Source organism: Sebastes umbrosus, chromosome 19 (assembly GCF_015220745.1).
Source record: "Sebastes umbrosus isolate fSebUmb1 chromosome 19, fSebUmb1.pri, whole genome shotgun sequence".
Taxonomy (NCBI): domain Eukaryota; kingdom Metazoa; phylum Chordata; class Actinopteri; order Perciformes; family Sebastidae; genus Sebastes; species Sebastes umbrosus.
In genome coordinates, this window is record NC_051287.1 from 27,134,932 (window position 1) to 27,153,354 (window position 18,423).

At 41.9% G+C, this 18,423-nt stretch overlaps 1 protein-coding gene across 2 annotated transcripts in view; it reads right to left on the bottom strand.

Annotated features, from left to right (window-relative positions):
• Positions 1-848: 848 nt before the first annotated feature.
• The window catches only part of fibcd1 (fibrinogen C domain containing 1), a 142,774-nt gene continuing 125,199 nt past the window's right edge, over positions 849-18,423 (bottom strand). For both annotated transcript variants that reach the window (XM_037753050.1, XM_037753049.1), the window contains 2 exons: positions 4,795-4,974; positions 849-2,746 (listed from right to left, as the gene is read on the bottom strand). In XM_037753050.1, the coding sequence (XP_037608978.1) occupies positions 2,481-2,746; positions 4,795-4,974 (446 nt within the window). In that variant the 3' untranslated portion in view covers positions 849-2,480. The remainder of the gene's footprint in view (positions 2,747-4,794; positions 4,975-18,423) is intronic.

Sequence of the window (18,423 nt, forward strand, 5' to 3'; positions counted from 1 at the left end):
CTCTCACACACATCCAGTTCCTTCTCCTCGAGTGACCTCATATTTCCAACTTGTTTTAAATGTGCTATAACCTCTGACATTATCAAACCTCTGTGCCATAATAACCAGCAATTTGTAACATGTGTCTGTGCTTGATGCCACCGAGACGTGACGTGTAGCTGTATGCACACACCGAGGTGCTGCAGTTACACACACAGCGATGGGAGATCCGTCCCAGCGCTGGTGGATGACAGAAAAACTCCAAGCGGTTCCAGTGTCAGAGGTATTCAGTGCAACATTGCTGGGTGCTACACGTTAACTCACTGTCATCTGGGGCAACACGTCCTTCAGCACACAATCCAAAACTGTCTCCCAGTGCCACGATGTCAGAAAGATCACATACGTCCAGCAAGGCAGCTAATGTGCCGAGAGGTTTAAAATCTCCCTCCTCCGTAAAAGATTCATATCTGTGCTGCAGAATTGAACGGGCATGTGCTTTAAGGGATAATTCCTCCTCTTCACTCATATCTGACCTTCAGAGCAGCACACACTCCTGCCTGTTGTTCAGGTAGAGGAAGGGGGGGAAAAGTTCTGTTAATACTTCTCGCTTCACTTTATTATTTTTTTAAACGGGTGGATTTAGTGAAGAAGTCCATGTGCTTGAGTATTCTTTGTGTCGTAGCATAGTAAGAAAACAGCTTCACATGCTCTAAAAGTCATACACACTGTACAATAAAATCTACAGATATTTTTAAAGCTTTTAGTACATCCAAAGAAACTCAATGAAACAAAAAAAGTTGATTCACCGACTTAAAAATAAAAAAATAAGAGAGACGGGAAATCCGGATTGCACTATTTTCTGCCCACAGTTTTCCTTTTGTGCTTTTTCTTCATAACATTTTTTTTTTCTTTTTCAGTTATTCTTTTTTTTTTGTTTTGCTTTCGGCAATTTTGTTTTTTTTTGCCATAACACATTTCCTACTCAGAAGAAAAAGACAGCGGTTGAGAGCGTCAAATCTTATTTTACAGCAACTTTCTCACCATTTGCATGACAAGAGAAACTGTGTCACACATATAAATCCCATAAGAATCACCAGGAAGGGAGAAAAGAATAAGGACAAACCAAAGAGGTGGGGATGGGGGCAAAAATGAAAACATTTCCTCAACAGTCCAAGAAAATAAGATGGACTGGGGAAGCTATGACACAGTCCTTGATTCCTCTTTCATTGTGTGATCCCACTGGTCAATGTCTTCTCCTTCCTATTACATGTACATACGTGTACATGCTTTGTTATCACATGTTAACCACGGTACTTAAATGGAGAGTGAAGGTATGGCAGCCATGCATCATGTTTAGTCCGTCTGTGCTAAACATTGTAGTCAGTCGAGACGCTCTACTGAACTCATGACAGGAAATTGATAATGTAAGAGATCTCTGTCTGTCTCTCTCTTGTCGTAGACACACACGTACACACACACTCACACACACACCCACACACACACACACACACACACACACACACACATACACACACACAAAGTGCTGGGTTACCATCTGTGAATGCTGCATCAGTTGGCCAGTACTCAGCTGGCAGGCAGATCAGACAAAGTGCCCAATATGCTCCCTAATGGCCCAAGTCAGATGAATGAGATCCTCCGTTGTCTCGTTCTTTTTTCTCATTTTTCTTTTTCATCCTTTTTTGCACCTCCTCTTCTTCCACTTCCTCACTCCCCTTTGATTCACTCTGCCCCCCTTTTTCCTTCCACTAATTTAACTCTTGTCAAATTGTTTCCTCGTTCTCTCCGTCTCTGTCTCCCTCTAATTATCTGAGGCCCTCGCACTCCTTGCCACTACCCTGCTGGGTCGCATTCACACTGATCAAGGATGTAAATGTGACGTATTGTACCACTGCGCTGTCCCTTCTCACTGGTGGGACTCTGGACTTCCTTTACAGAGGGGTAAAAAAAGGAGGATTTGTATCTCCTTTTCATATTTTGTGAAGGGTTTGTGTGCTTCTACTAGAATTGGAGCGACCTTCTCCATTCGCAGATTATACAGCAATGGGCAGTGAGACTGAACCACAGTCGAAGTGCCATGGCGGCACAGATGGGAGGTCAGAGTTACATGTCAGGAGCGAATTACTGCTGTGTGGTCCTGCAGGCGATGCTCGGACCACCACATCAGACTGAGTAAAGCTAGCGCAGTGGACTGTGGCGTCGGAACTCTGGTATTGTGAAGTGAATGATGACAAATATGCATGATGATGGTTATTTTGTCAAGACAGGGACCAGGGGTAAGGATAATGGTAGCCATAGCTGAGTGATGGAGGAAGAGGAGCAAAAAGGGAGCGAGACATCAGGAGGCAAACAGCAGAGTCAACTAAACTCAAAGAGGTATGTTTTAGTGAACGAACAATATCAAGACAAGTAACTCCGCCTAGCTGTCAGAAATCGTGGTTTGTAATGTTTCAAAATATTTTTTTTCCTCCTTTTTGTCTTTCTCATTTATTCTCTGGGTCACGGGTGGGTCGTATCTTCATCTCAGAGAACTTGAGAGAGTACTGCCAGCCAGTCCAGGAGGACCACTCGATGCCGTCGGCGTAGGAGGTGTGCTGGCCGCGCAGGTACTGGCCGTTAAGGTTGGAGGTGTGGCAGTTGCGGTACCACCAGGCACCGTGGTAGAAGGAGGCGCAGTTGTTCTCCGAGTGGTCGTTGTCCCGGTCTTTGGTGGTGAACTTCATCCCGTTGTGCTTCAGCAGAGCGTCGCCTAGGGCGGGAAAAGATGTGCAACAACATTTGAATGTGTTAGTACATAGATTAAAAGTAGGATAAATATGTAGGTTTATTTAAAGCTGCCGTGGGTAAAAAATGGAGCAAACATAATTTAAAAAAGTTATTTTTATATTATAAACAGAGGGAAGTTCAAAGGTTCTGTGATGACCTTTTTTATCTTCCTCTTTTCAATAACCCCCCCCCCTACCCCCCCCAATGATTTCATCTGGGTGTCTGTCAGTTAATGGACAGAAATGTTGACAGACGTCATCACATATGCTGATTTCATTCTTTCTTGTTGCATCAGCGTTGATCTTTCAGCTATTTCTGTAACCGGTACTGAATTCTTGAAAAGCATCAGCGTCAATGAGAGGGCACTCTTTCCTTCAACCTGTGACTGTGAATGTGATAATGATGCAAGACCACTGCAGGCATATGGCACAGACAAGTCGAATCACCTGAGTGCCCTTAATCATCGTCCGCACGGTAAGTCTGATCCGCACAATCAAACTGCAGAGCTGAAAATACCTGCTCACTATATAAAGATTTCTCACTGGCAAATTCTCTGAATCGATAACTGCTTTGCAAGCCATTCCTCTAAGGGGCTTACAGGTAAAATGAAAGCAATGTGCTCGCAGATACTGTGGTAGATCTAAAGTTTTCAGCAAATGGATGTTCAAACGGCTCATAATGTTCAATAAACTCACTATACTGTACAACCCCTGCACTCTCGGTCCCGTCCTTTCGTTCCACAGCTGGCTTCACACTGTGACCAGAAGTGGATAGAAGGATAAAGCTGAGAGCAGAATGAAAGACCGCTCACCAGCCATCAGGTGATGTCTAACAGCTCGTCAGGGCATCAAACAACCCTTAATTGCGCAGGATGTGGCCGCACAGCTCCTTACCCTCTCTGTCCTACCCTGCTCTCCATTTGGCATTACCATGGTAACCAGTCAGCCGGAAAAATAATCTGACAGGCATGTCTGATATTCATGTTCTGTGCTGTTTGACATTAGGAGAAAAGAGACAGTGTGGGGGGGAAGGAAAGCAGCTCAATGGGATGATGTCCAAGGGATGAAGAAAAGAGGAAAAAAAACAAAAAAGAAAACAGAAGCACTTAAAGGCTCATTTGCACAGCGCTGGATGTCACCTTGGTGGCTGGGGGCCGGCAGCCTGCTCTGATGTCCATTAAGATCCAGCTGCTCCCAACCCAAATGAGCACCTGTCAGCTGATCGGAGAGCAGCCACAGCAGAGCAAAACACTACTACTAATAATACCAGTAGTCTGCCTGGAGGGAGGCCGAGGTGAGGCTGTGAGCATCCGGAGAGAGTTGGAGTACCCTTAATTTGACTGGATTATAAAGTCCAACAGGCAGATGAGCTCAAGGTCAGGCCATGCTGAGGACAAGAGACCAGGGACATTGCAGGACACCACATCTGGGGAAAAAGCTGTTACACACACGACACATTTTGTCCCCCACCCCACTCCTCTTCTGTCCCTTAAATACCTCTATCCTCATTTTTATTTACCTCTCGCACCTGTCCCCCTCCGTTCCTCCATCCCAGTTTCTCCCAGCCCTCCCTCCCTCCTTCCTCTCCACTTCTTCTTCTTTTTGCTCCATCTCTCATATCTGTCCCCATTCTCTCTCTGCGTTCTCGGAGCAGCGCTCCCCAAAGGTTCTTTAAATTGCTTCTTCATTTCAACGGCTGGTTTTTGTTTACGCTGCAGGTCAAGCAGTGCAATTAATTGGCAGTAATTTAATCAAGGTGACAGGTAGCTGGCTCGGATCTGATGGTTGGGGAGCGGAGACACCGACACCAGCAGTGCAACTGTCTGCATGGTTTAACAAGTGGACACACCTACTGCAATGTACAAATAATACTGTTATTCTGCTATGACGCAGCATGCACTGGAAGTTGGCTGGAGGTTTTCACCCACTGCTGTGACTTTACAATAACATACAAAAATAGTGTATACCAATCAGAGTACAAGCACAGGAAGTCTTGCGAGCAAAGTCTAACTACTTCACTGAGCATACATACCTGCATTGCCAGAGTAGTCTCCCACAGTCAAAGGATATCCATCATCATCAGGGTCTACTGAGAAGAGGCCCACTCCAAAGGTTCCATACTGGGCATAAGCGGTGCTATTTTCAAAGTCCTCCAAGTCGATACGCAGCTCATAGTTCCCCTGGATGGACAGGGCATGGATCTGCTTCAGCCCTGCAGGGAAAAAGAGCGAGACACAGACCAAAACAATCCATTACAAAGTACTACCGTTGTTCTCAGCAAACAATTTAAAGCTATTTCAGCAGCCTCTCAACGCCGCACATTTTCTGGAAATAAGATGTAACATGGTTTTTGGCCCATTTAGAGTCTCCCGCTGCATTTGGTTTCTTTCCAAAACAAGATTAGACGTTCTTTTCAAAAGTGTCTCCTGCTCACAGAACTGTTTGCACGAGGATGGAGAGACCAGCTGAAATCCCCTGAAACTATGTATGCGATTTTAAATGAAGTAATGACGCCAAGTTCTTCACATTGACATGCAGTTGCAGAATTACAACTCTGCGATCTTTCATAGCAACATTGTTATAGCATGACTCTTGGATATCAACAATGTTTAGTATGTTCTAAAGATGTATAAATCTTGCAGGGATAACCTAATTCTCTCTCTGGCAACCCCTGGCCTCAGTACTACTGGGCTAGAGCTCATTCATTGCCTGACAAGACTGTAAAAGATCTATAATTGCTTTGAACTCGCCATGACATGGTGGAGTGTCCTGGATAAAGGAGATGCTGTAAAATTGAACTTGGCCATGTACTACGAGTGGTGATAATAAATATATATATATTTATATAAAATGTTATGTGTTTAGTCCAACAATATCAAAAAGAATAAGTTCAAAAAGAATTTTTGGACTATTTCTTTGAAAAAAGTTGAAGAATTTCTTCAACTAGAAAGGCTGAATTGTGGATTGTTGCATGGGCTAGCAGGGTGTCACAGACATATCCAGGAAGGTGAATTGCTTCTTGAACCAACTGAATCACATTCATTCACATGAAAAGGTATTAATAATTCTAGTGTAAAATCACATCTACTGTAGATTAATTACCCACTCTGTCTCAGAACATCACAGATACTTGGCTTGATATACAAGTTATCGTTTTAATATCGGAGATGGAAATCTAACAGCGAGGTCAACAGCATGGGTGGCCTACTGGTAATGAAAAATGCACAGCATTTTGAAGCCAAGTGCAGTCTGTAGCTGCTCACATAAATTATGTGTGCTTTAAATGGACTTCAAAAACACAGATAAAAGATGAGTATTATACATGTAAGGGCTTGAAAAATCACAAGTGGGATAATTACTGACATATTTTATATCGTAGAACAAAACGTTAAAGCTCTCTTCAGCTTGTTAACCACAGACCTTATTTCACTGACTTCCAGACGAGGGAGCCAGAAGTGCTAAAATGCTAACTCATTTCCAGGTTTTAGGACTCATTCCTGCAGCACTCTACAGGTTAATTATGTACTGCTGGAGGAGGCATTACAAAACCCAGGTGCAACATGTGGTTGGAGTCATCATTAGTGCAGTTACTCTTTAGCAGGAATAGGTAGGTCTGGTTGTGCTACAGAGTTTCCTAGTTTTTAAGGTAACACTAACTCACTTTATAGAAAGAAATGTGTTGAGCTACCCAGTTCTAAATTCTTATTAAAGCTGAAGTAGGCCAGATTGGAGCAAATGTGATTAAAAAAAGTTATTTTTATAAAACGATCGCTATATCATGACAGTAGTACATGAAACAGGTAACCTGAAAAAAATCATGTTCCTCTGTGTCCGCCGGTGCTCCTTACGGCATCTGCAAGATTTCACAGACTGGAGGAAAACAAGCAGTAAAAGCTGATCTGAGGTCTGCTGTCCAGCTGCCGTCTATGAGAGCCGACTGTCAATCACTCGCGAACTCTGACCAAACGGTCAAACTAGGCAGCGCTGATCAAATATGAATCAATATTCTGTTACGTTAATGCCTATTTCTCTCCTCAAATGTTTTCAGAATCATCTTGTAGTGCACGGTTTAGCTGTAAAATGAGAAAGTTTGTGACGCCGCCGCCACTGTGAAATCTGGTGAAGGAACGACAATTTCTCGTCACATGACAGGAGCACAGCCAATAGGACTGGGCTAGATGTTCTAAAGCCTGAAAACAGAGCCATGAGGAGGAGCGGAAGTCTAGTTTTCTCTCAGAACACTTTAATTACAATATGCTGAAAGGTTATTATGGAATTTTTGCCCAATGATGCCAAAAATATACTGCCTACCGCAGCTTTAACTTTTGATTCAACACATTCTCACTCCCAACTCATCAAATACCGCTGCTTGCTCAGTGCTCCTCAGCATCGGAGACCGACCTCTCTTACGTTACTTTTGGACGGCGTATGCTTGTTACATGCACACTGTCCTTTCAAAATAAACTTCTGTTTCGACAGGAAGTTAGGTTTAGGCAACACAACCACTAAGTTAGGGTTAGGAAACGGTCGTGATTGACGTTAACTTCACTAACTAACGAATCATGGGACTAAAGAACTGACGTGACGGGACACCAACGTCTCCTGGTTGAAAGTCTTATGTTTGTTTGACCCGTCCACCACCCCTCCCTCCCACCCAGAGTGGATTCTCACGCTATTAATACTACGTCACTTGCTCCGACCGTAGAATAACGCCGTGGGTTGGTTTACACTGGAGTAAGTTGTTAGTCGTCTGAACTGAACTTGAACTGATTTGTATAATAAATTATATGTTATAACATTGGCATTATGTCACGTGCATTTTTTTTTGTTTTGGGAAAAATATGTTTTCATGAATCGTTGATCAAAGCTTGAAGTCATCACTTCTGATAAAATCCCTTCTGAAGATCATTTCACAAACCAAAGACACACATCTAGCTCACATCCACCTGCCTCAGCTTCATCGGATGCCCCAAACCGATCTTTTAATTGCTGCTCAATCCCTTTGGAGAGAATGTGAGAGACAGAAAGTGCCAGAAGGAAAAGTGGTTTCCATCCCTTCTTCCTTGCCCCCTGCTGCTCTATGTTTCCCCTGCTGTGTTGGAGTGATGGCGCGTCCCAGGGCAAGTTTTCCTCTCCCGAGTTGATCAAAGGCACAAGAGAGGAATAGTGTGTCAGGCGGAGAAGAGCAGGAGGAACTCAACCTGGGTCTCTTCAACACAAAATTCAAGGCAGGAAGACAAACAAAAGTGAACTCAGCCTCCAGACTCTATTAAACAGCCTTCCTCCGTGCTTATATAGGCACTCTATACGGTTGCAGTGTTTGTATGGGAGACTAAACAGAAATAACATTTGAAAGCGTGCACTGATGGAGGCGCTTCAAAGGCTTCATGGTTAAGACTGAGGGTTGGATTGAGAGCATGTAGAGGAGGCTGTAGGCTGCATAGGTTTAAGGTTTGTTTTACTGTCTCGCCTGTAACGTGACTCACCATGAAAGCAGCTGCACCGCAGGAAGAACGGCGTTTTTATGCCATCTTCTTACCTCCTACTGCAATCATCACCTTCACAAATGAAACTCGTTCTCCTTTTTAAACCTCAAACTGACTTCGCCTAATTTGGATTCCGCCGTTGTCGAGAATTGCACTCTGAGAGCGCCTCGTCTGAAGTAGAGGGCTAATTTGATGACAAACACAGCTGAAAGAACCCATTATTATTCAGAGACAGAAGCTTGCAGTCTGGGCCCAGGCACTTAGTTTGGATTTAATCTAGCCCAATGGGAGGTTGATCCCGCTCTTTCCATTTTCAGGAAAATTGGAGGCGGAGAATCCTTCATACATTCGTAGGCAGGTAACTTCATGCATGCCAGTTTCTGGTTAATTATTATATACAATAATATAAATACTCTAAGTATGTATGTATGTAGAAACAGACACACACAGAATGCAACACATCTCCACACGCATTCAGAGAAACAGAAATGTCTCATTTGCAGAAATAGTTTTGGTGTCGTAGCCCTTTGAGAAAAAGTATCAATCCACACAAACACCTCAGGGAAACGCACCCTGGAGTGATTTGACAAACTTCAAAAGAAAGACTTAGGATGTTTTCTCTTTCAGGAAAAAAGAAAAATGAAAATAAAATACCAGATCCAACACAACTCTATTTAAAGACTCTGCAGCTTCCAACTGTATTTACATAACTTTAATTCAGTCCCTAATTAAAGCCCCAGAGAATCTCGACGAGACTCTAATTCAGAATAATTAAAGAGGAAGACAAGTGAAATAACAACAGAGACTTCTTCGGTTAAAATCTAAATGCTCAGGTGTAACTCCCTGTTAATTAAATGCTATTGTTAGGTTATTTTAAATGGGCTCTAATACAAGGGAGAATTTTGAGGTGTTTTGCTTCAGTATTAACATGCTGATTGCTCCGTTGGGGAGAGACTCTTCTCTCTTCTCACTGATTTACCGTTTATTGGAAGCTTAGCAGAGAGTCCAAAAACTGCTGTCCTCCTACGCGCTTTAGATGGGCAATTAGGCTGTGCTTTCTTTATTCTTTCTACTTTGACTGGTTCTATATCTTGGCCATATTAAGGCACATTATTTTTAATTGCTGTATATTTGTTTGACTGTACAGTCTACCTTCTTTTTAACTCTGTCGGATACATTGTTATTATTATTATTATTATTAATAATAACAATAATAATAATAATGATAATAATGATAAGAAGTTATTATCTTATTTCTATTTTTTCTGAAAAATAATATAAGAATATATTTCTTTTGAAGTTTGTCAAATCACTCCAGGGCACTTTTCCCTATTTCTATAAATAAGCCATTTCTGTTTCTCTGAATGTGTGAAAGTGTGTTGCATTTTGTAAGTGTGTGTGTGTGTGTGTCTGTTTCCTGTATATATAACAAGTCTGGTCTGAGAAGTGAAGCCAAAGCTGAAATGTCTTAAACCTGCATTCTGTCTACCAGCCAGCAGGGGTCGACTCCTCTGGTTGTATAGAAGTCTATGAGAAAATGAGCCTACTTCTCTCTTGATTTATTACCTCAGTAAACATTGTAAACATGAGTTTATGGTCTCAATCTCTAGTTTCAAGTCTTCTTCAATACAGCATGATGTTCATTTAGTAAATGATGGTCCCATTTAGAGTCAGATAGACCATAAAGCAGGGGATGCTTTAGGGCGGGGCTACCTTGTTGCTACCACGGCGTTGTCCGGTCTGGGAGTTGTCCGTGTTTTCGTCTTACAACTTTAACCCTTTCACAGTGTGTTTTCACTTCATGAAAAGTTAATTGTAACATTTTGGTCGCCTGAAAACGTCTTTTTCAGCATTCAGTTGTACTTAGCTCCACCCTCTTGGGTCACTTCTTATTGCAAAAAACCAAGATGGCGACGGCCAAAATGCCAAACTCTACAAAATGGCAGCCCACCAACCAATGGGTGACTTCACAGTGATTACGTCCACTTCTTATATACAGTCTATGAGCCCATGTTACTCACACTTCAAATAACAAATTATGAATGGGTACCAATCCTCTTTGGACTTGAGATAAATCTCCATATTACACAAGCAGCACTATACAGGAAGAATTACTCAACGTCATCTGAAAAGAAGATGAATAACTCTGGCAAAATCAGCATCTTATTTTTAACAATCAATGTGTTTACTGATAAGGAATCTCATTTAGAACGAGCCTGATTAACAAACACGTCGATGGGACAAAAATCTTTAAGTGTTCTTTGGCATTAAATCATCCGCGTCATTACAGTCTCCTTTACTCTCCGCTACAGAGACAACAGAGCGGCGGGCTGAGAGGATAAAACCTGCAGTACCTTCCATGGTGTCCACTGAAACATGATGTACATCATGCCCATTGTTATGAATATTACAACTTCAGGTGGCAAAAAGCGAAAGAATCTCTCTTCCACACATGAAAAGCCAATCTTAAATGCAGAACACACTGTGGGAGCCAAGTATTGGTCATCCTTGCTAATAAATCTATGTAAAATAGCAATAAAAATGATCTATATCTGCAATAACCTCATTAAACTAGGCCACGGTAATCCATAACTCATTTTCATAGCTCTGATGTTTATGGGAAAGAGGACAAATTTAGCTTGTTTAGAACACGAAGACGGTAATTTGTCATTTTTATCTTTTATTCATTCTGAGAAGGCATGTTGTGTTCTCCAAAATAAAAGGAAACAAAGCTCAAGCCTTCCATCGATTAAACCATTACCACCAGAGATTCCTGCTCCTTCAACGGGATTTTACAGTTAATGAGACTGACATCAATGACTCGATTAAAAATGGAGAAGACCTTTGCGAGATGTCTCTGTGATTCTGCTAAAAGGCACAAATATTAATGATTTATTTGCTTTTATTTGAAAAGTATGTAGGGGAATGTATTGGATGCTTTTAGGGGACGGGTTACAGTCTCAGCGTATAGTGCAGCACTACAGGGCATGAAGAAAAAGAATAAAAAACAGATCTCTAAACCCAACAGAGAAATGATTACACTTCTCTCTGCCGCTTGTGACATTTCTCAAAGTTAATTATTCATCATGCTTTTCTCCCTCTGTTGCTGGGGGGCAGCTCCTGAGACTGTTTCAGCTGAAAAAGGAGCAGCGCTCTTCCGTCTCCTCCTCCCTGCTTCCTCCCACCATAACTCAACCCCTCCCTCCTTTTGTCTTTCTTTTTCTCCTCCTTTTTGCTTAATCTTCCTGTCAAGCTGTTTTACTCTGCATAGATTGTGTATTTGGGGAGGAGTTAGAAGACGACGGGCTATTTCAATAGCCACGACGAGGATAGTTGGCGTGCCCTTTGCCATCGGGGGTCTGCGAACAGGCGTCTGCTGAAAGGCTCGCTGTCGTCGGCTCTTAGGGAATAGAAAAAGGCTCGCTATCGCCGGCACTCCCCTCGTCATGAAAAGATAAGAGCGCAGAGAGAAAAACAGAGACAGGTGTGTGCTGAACTCTCGCTGCTCCCCCGGCTCACAACGGTGACATTTGGTGGGACAAAAAGTAAAAATAATTTTAAGATTAACTGTCACACCTCTGACATGTCGGCGCCTGTTGCAAGTTTCCTCTTCCAATTTTTCCCTGGAAATATATGTTATTTATCATAAAGAGGAAGATATTAAACGTCCGATTTTTTAAGCCCTGGTGAGGGACTTTGATTTTTAATGTTGAGCTATAAGGGATATACTAGTTTTAATACGTTTTTCTGCTATATGCTTTGAAGTGTAAGCTCCTGATCCCCCTCGCACAAACATACAGAACTTGGAAATCCTTTAACCCTACCCACTCACTTTTCACTTTGAATGGCGAATGCTCAGCCTGGCTGTAGATCAAACGAGATATGGCCTGGTATGGGCGCTAACGTGGTCTAAATTCTTTCATGCTTGCTGAGGAATAGAAAACCAGTGTGGGGGCTGAATATTCTTTAACTGAATGAACATTTCGGCGGTACTATTTGTTCAGCAGCGAACACGTGGTGCCGTTCCCCAGGCTGAGTCTAACTTGGGAATAATGATCTTGGGAATGTTTGTTCACTTTGCCCACAGCGCCCTCATTACTGCTCTCAGGAGTCACTCGCTTCATCTTTTGAAGATAGATACATTTAGCAATATATTATTAATACACATTGTTTCCTTTGAATCCTTATGGGCGTCTGAATAGACAAAAGCTCGCTGAGCTGCATTTTTTCAGACCTGCAGCCTTTTCACTGAATTCAATCCAGCAGCTTTAATGGGAGTTGTCTCGCAGTGCCGCAGATGACTGCAGGTGTGAAGATGCACCATGAACGGTGTAGGATGACAGCACGGAGAAGGAATTATAGGACTCTTTCATTTTACAGATATGTTACGATAATAATGACATACCTAAATCAAATTCCAAGCTTGGGCTTGTGTTCATTATTATTTCATGGTCAAGGGTCATATTTAAGTGGGCTATATAGGACCACAAAGGCAGACAGCTACTGAAAGCTAAGTTGTTTTTGTGGCCTTCCAGAGGAGCTTTTAAGTGACAACGAGAGACGGACAGATGGTTATTATGGTGCTGTTGTAATGTAAGGTATAATTAAATGTTAATCCACCACAAAACACGTGTACACTGTGCTTTAAAATTCTCCTCCATCAGGGACAGCTCCAACTGCAATACAATTATTTTAAGTGGCAGGAGGTATTTTGGTGTTTTTTATCTGCCTAAAGCAAAAAAATACAATATTTTAGCTGCGTCATTGCATAAAGTGAGGGCAATTCAAATCAGCAGGGGTTTGGACGTGGTAGGGATCAATATCAATTGCTCCACTATTACTATATCTCAATGACTTGTTTTCTTCAGTCTTCTTAAATATGGTCTATACTGGTAGAAACGCTCTTATACGCACACTTTCAAACTCCCGCTGAACTAGGCCACCATGCACGTGGTTATAAAAGAGTGTTTCATACAAGTGAGCTATTAATAACTCCATGCTATTTAATTCATAATTAATATAATAATGAAAAATAATTCATATAATTTAATTAATTCAATGACTTTTAACTAACTATTTCAACCATTTATTCACCATTTAATCATTACTTGGACTGTTAATCAATTAAAATACTTAATCACGATTAATCGCAAATTAATCTCACATTTTGTATCTGTTCAAAATGTACCTTAAAGGGAGATTTGTCAAGTATTTAACACTCTTATCAACATGGAAGTGGACAAATATGCTGCCTTATGCAAACATATGTATATATTTATTATCAGAAATCAATTAACAAAACAATGACAGATATTGTCCAGAAACCCTCACAGGTACTGCATTTAGCATAAAACAATATGCTCCAATCATAACATGGCAAACTGCAGCCCAACAGACAACAACAGCTGTCAGTGTGTCAGTGTGCTGACTTGACTATGACTTACCCCAAACTGCATGTGATTATCATAAAGTTGGCATGTCTGTAAAGGGGAGACTCGTGGGTACCCATAGAACCCATTTACATTCACTGATCAGGAGGTCAGAGGTCAAGAGACCCCTTTGAAAAGGGTATGGACAATTTGGAGCATTATTTAACTCCTTTCCCGACAAGCTAAAATGACATGTTGGTACCGATGGATTCATTAGGTTTTCTTGTTTCATATGACACCGGTAGCCTGCAATCGCAAGTTGTGTTAAAGCAACAGTGGGTAGAAATGGAGCAATTATGATTTTAAAAAGTTATTTTTATAAAATGGTCACTATATCATGACAGTAGTGCATGAGACAGGTAATCTGAAAAAATCTCATGTTCTTCTGTGTCCTCCGGTGCTCTTAACGGCATCTGCAAGATTTCCCAGATTAAAAAAAAAGCTATGAAGAGGTGCAGAAGTCTAGTTATCTCTCAGAACACGTGAATTAGAATATGCTGAAACTTGTTGCCTGCTGATGCTTTAATGCGTTAAAGTAATTAGTGGCATTAAAACGAATTTACGCTACGCATTACCCGTCCATCCATGTAGCATCCAGCATCCATGTACCCTGCAGAGTGATGTACCCCTGGTTGGGAATCACTGCTCTAAAGAAGAGGCATACAGTAAACTATTTGTGTGTTGTTGTTTTTTAAATGATCCGCTTTGTACCATTCAGTAAATAATCAAGTCCTGGGAGAAATGTAGTTGGTTACTCCCAGTCAGTTACAGGTCAATGTAGACCTTGATCCTGTGGATTAGACGGAGCTGTGGGCCGTGGCTAACAAAGCACATAGACCAGCAGTGACTGCTGTCTCACTGGTCAGTGCTGTCCATAGTACACACACCATAGTTACATAGCTTACTATTTCTATAGATGCCTTATTTTCTATGATCTTTACAAATAATGAGGCGTCTGTGACTACACCACATCTCTGCTCATTTAAAATTGAACTCTGCTCGACTTTCTCCTGTCGGCGAATCGCTGAAATCTCTCCGCTAGCTGTCACTCCCTTCTCCGTCACTCCCTTCTCCGTCTCACCACGTCTCCCAGCACTCATTTGAAATGAATGAGTGCCGGCCACTTTGTCTCTTGTAGCTGCTGCCAGCGTGAGCTCACAGTAAGACATGGACGAGGTGACAAGTTTGCTCATGTTGCTTGTAATGTAGCTCGAACAATTTAATCTCATGTTCGTACTGTAGGGTTCAACTAGTGAGCTTGATTCAGAGCTCCTTCAACACAGACACTCATCTGTTTGTCTTATACCCTCTTCATCCTCCCTCTTGCATTTTTCTGTCATGATTATTATTAATGAGCTGGCATATTATTTTAATAGACGGGGACAGGCAGAGGTTGTTGTAACATGCGAGATGTAAGGCTAATTGGCAGGTGGAAATGATGTATAGTAGTGATGAGTCTTGATTAAAACTGATGCAATTACCCCTCCAACTAACAGTTTAAGCGAGCAACTATGGCAACCAATAATACATGAAGAGCACACACACTTATTTCACTTCATCGCTGACTCCCTGCATGTTTATTTCCCTCTCATCATCTCAGTATTTCACCGGTAAGATCCACGTGGAATTTCCCCGTGTATCCAGGTCCTGTTGTGATATATTATGCATAAAACATTGCCTTTGCTCTACGAATAATTCATGCAGACATAATTGAGCACAGAAGAGGAAGTCAAAATGTCTGCTGTGACTATGCAGTTGACAGTGATTACGGATGGTTGTAATATTGCACATGCAGTTTGGGTTCACATGTTGACAAATGTTTGGATGAGGAAGAGTGAATAGTGCTTTTGAAGGCATGTGTGTACAATAAAAATCACTATGACAGCTGACAGTTTTTCTATATATGTAGTTGTCTCTTGTGTCCGTTTAAACATTTTCTATTAGCTTTGAATTCTAAGCGCTCTTCACTGGTGCACCTCATCATTAGAGTCTTTTTGAGAGTATTTAAATAACAGCGTGTGTGGGTAAGTGGGCTGGATGTCATCCTATTGGTCCCCTAAAGATGCTCTTCAAAAGCAGCAACGTGCCAAAGTCAGAAATCATCAGAATTGCAGCTGAAGTCCCAGCCACAGCCACAGCCACAGCCACAGCCACAGCCACAGTCACAGCCACAGCCACAGCCACAGTCACAGTCACAGCCACAGCCACAGCCACAGCCAGCTAGCTTGTTTATCCCACTCCAACTGGAGTCATTTGTTAGAGATAAGAAGAGCAGGTAAGACACGGGTGACACAACAAATTTAAATCTCCGAGGTCATGCAGATTTCAATGTTGGCTAACGTCACACAAGATTAATCTATGTGATGCCAGATAGCTGAGATTGATGGCAGTATTAGATTTCAGGTTTGCTTTCAACCTCTCGCCTTTGTGAAACTAAATGCTTCCAAATGCCATCCACCGGGCAAAATAAAGCTGGGGATTTTACTCAAGTGGCAGGATGTGAGTCATAAAATCATGAGAGAGAAGAATGAGAGCCAACAACCCATCACATCTGATATCATCAGAAATTAACCTTCGGGGTGGAAAGACTGAGCCAAGAGTGGTGAAGGGAGATACAGAGGGAAAGTGCAAGAGAGAAAGAGAGGCAGGTAGACAAATGCTGAGAGAGTTGGCAGGCCTGTAAGGCTGTAATTCAGGGAGAAGACCACATTAATATTTAGAGGTGCTCTCAGGTAAAACAAAATGAGCAGAGCAGGCCCAGCTTGACAGGAAGGACTGGCAACAGTCAGAGCATAAAGATCCACTGGGTGTGCCGCAGTCACACGGGCACAAAGCTTCAAGGTTTAGCAGTAGAAGACACAACTGACCCTTCGCTAAGCCCCTCCCCCTTTGGTTACTGTTGCTATGCCTGTCAAGCTTTCACACCCGGCATGTCAATATGCCATTTTCAACTATTTCAGTGAAAAATATTCCCAAGAAAATAATACAACATTTCTGGAATAATCGTTCTGAAATATCAGAGAGTGTAGACAGAAAGGACTACAATATGTATTTGAGAGCTAAATTCGCAAGATAATTTGTTGTGAATGAAGAGGACATTAAAATGGAGGGAAAAGGTCACTGGTCCTAATGCAAGCGTCAGACACCCCATGCCGAAACAATGTTGTTTCACAGTATATTAAGTCAACATATTGTTTCATTTGAACATTTAGTTGTGACTCTCTATAGCTTTTATTATCTAATACAAAACTAAATCATCCCACATTTAGTTGCTTGAATGTTTCACCATGTAAAGCCACCCTAAACATGAACCAGCATCACCTGGCATTCAAAACCAACAATGACATGAAGAGCGTCACGGTTCCTGTAAAGCAGGGAAATCTTGATTTAGTGTTACGATCATTAAAAAGCAAAAGCAGCATGTGTATCCATTCAGTATACCTTCAGTAGCTAGCGTAGCATAGGAGTGCTAACGCTAGTTAAGGATGTGCTATACTCTGCTAATGTTAGCTCCTCAGGTTTTTAAGTAGAAACGTAACGTTTTAGAAATGTATGTCTCATTTGTACCTCTCCTGACAACGAGTATCACTATTACCCGTGCCCCAGGCACAATGTTTGAGTTGACCATGACTAGCTCAAAATCCACTAAACCAGCCCGAAAGTGAAGAACGTGAAGCGACTGCATGAGAGTCTATGGAGCCGAGCCGGATAGTTGTCGGTTCCGGTCAGACATGGCCGATGCTACGCTATGATTGGCCAGTCTGTGTTCGAGGGGCGGGACTTTCAGTTGTCTTAGGTAAATAAATTTCCTATATATAATAATAATATAATATAATATAATATAATATAATAAAGGCCACAGCACATAGTACAAGACAGGTAGGGTACTGATGAATCCACAAGATGTCTTCACTGGTAGAACATTTAGAACCTGATCTGAAACAGACCCCTGGAAAACCTATAGGAACACAAGGTGACAAAAAACAGATAAAAAGAAAATCCAAAAGGAACCCCAAAAACAGTCTAAACCGATGGTCCAAAATACAATACACTGGTAGCAGCACAGTGCACCATTAATTAACAGCTGTGGTTGAAGAAAGGAGCAATGCGTGTCATCTTTAGGAGAAGGCTGGTCGGTCCACCACTTAGGTCCAGACTGAAATATCTCTGCATGGATTGCCATGACATTAGTGGTCTGAGAGGATGAATCCTACTGACTTTGGTGATCCCCTGACATTGTGTCCATGAGGTTGACATTTGTGGGTTGAGGTCTTGACAACTATTGGATGGATTGCCATGAAATTTGCACAAATTTATGTTTCCCTCAGGATGCCATCATCAGCTCCAAAACTTTATTTTATGACCAAATACCTGCAAAACTAATGACTTTCTCATCAGCATCAGCTGTATGTTATGCTTTGTGCTAATTGATAAATGTTAGCAGGCTAACACGCTAAACTAAGATGGTGACCATGGTAAACACTACCTGTTGGTCGCCCTGTAGGTAGTTCAAATGATACGGTAGTTAGATACCAGCTGGGAACCTTTGTTGCAGGTCATACCTCTCTCTTTTTCCTCATTTCTTGTCTGCCTCTACACAATCAGCTTATCAATAAAGGCAAAAATATCAGCATACTGACGTTCCCATTCAGCTACACGTCATTGTTGACACAAATTGTGTTGCCAAAAACATTCACATTTGCCCTTTGCAATGATTCTACTGTCACACACCACATGAACAGGGCA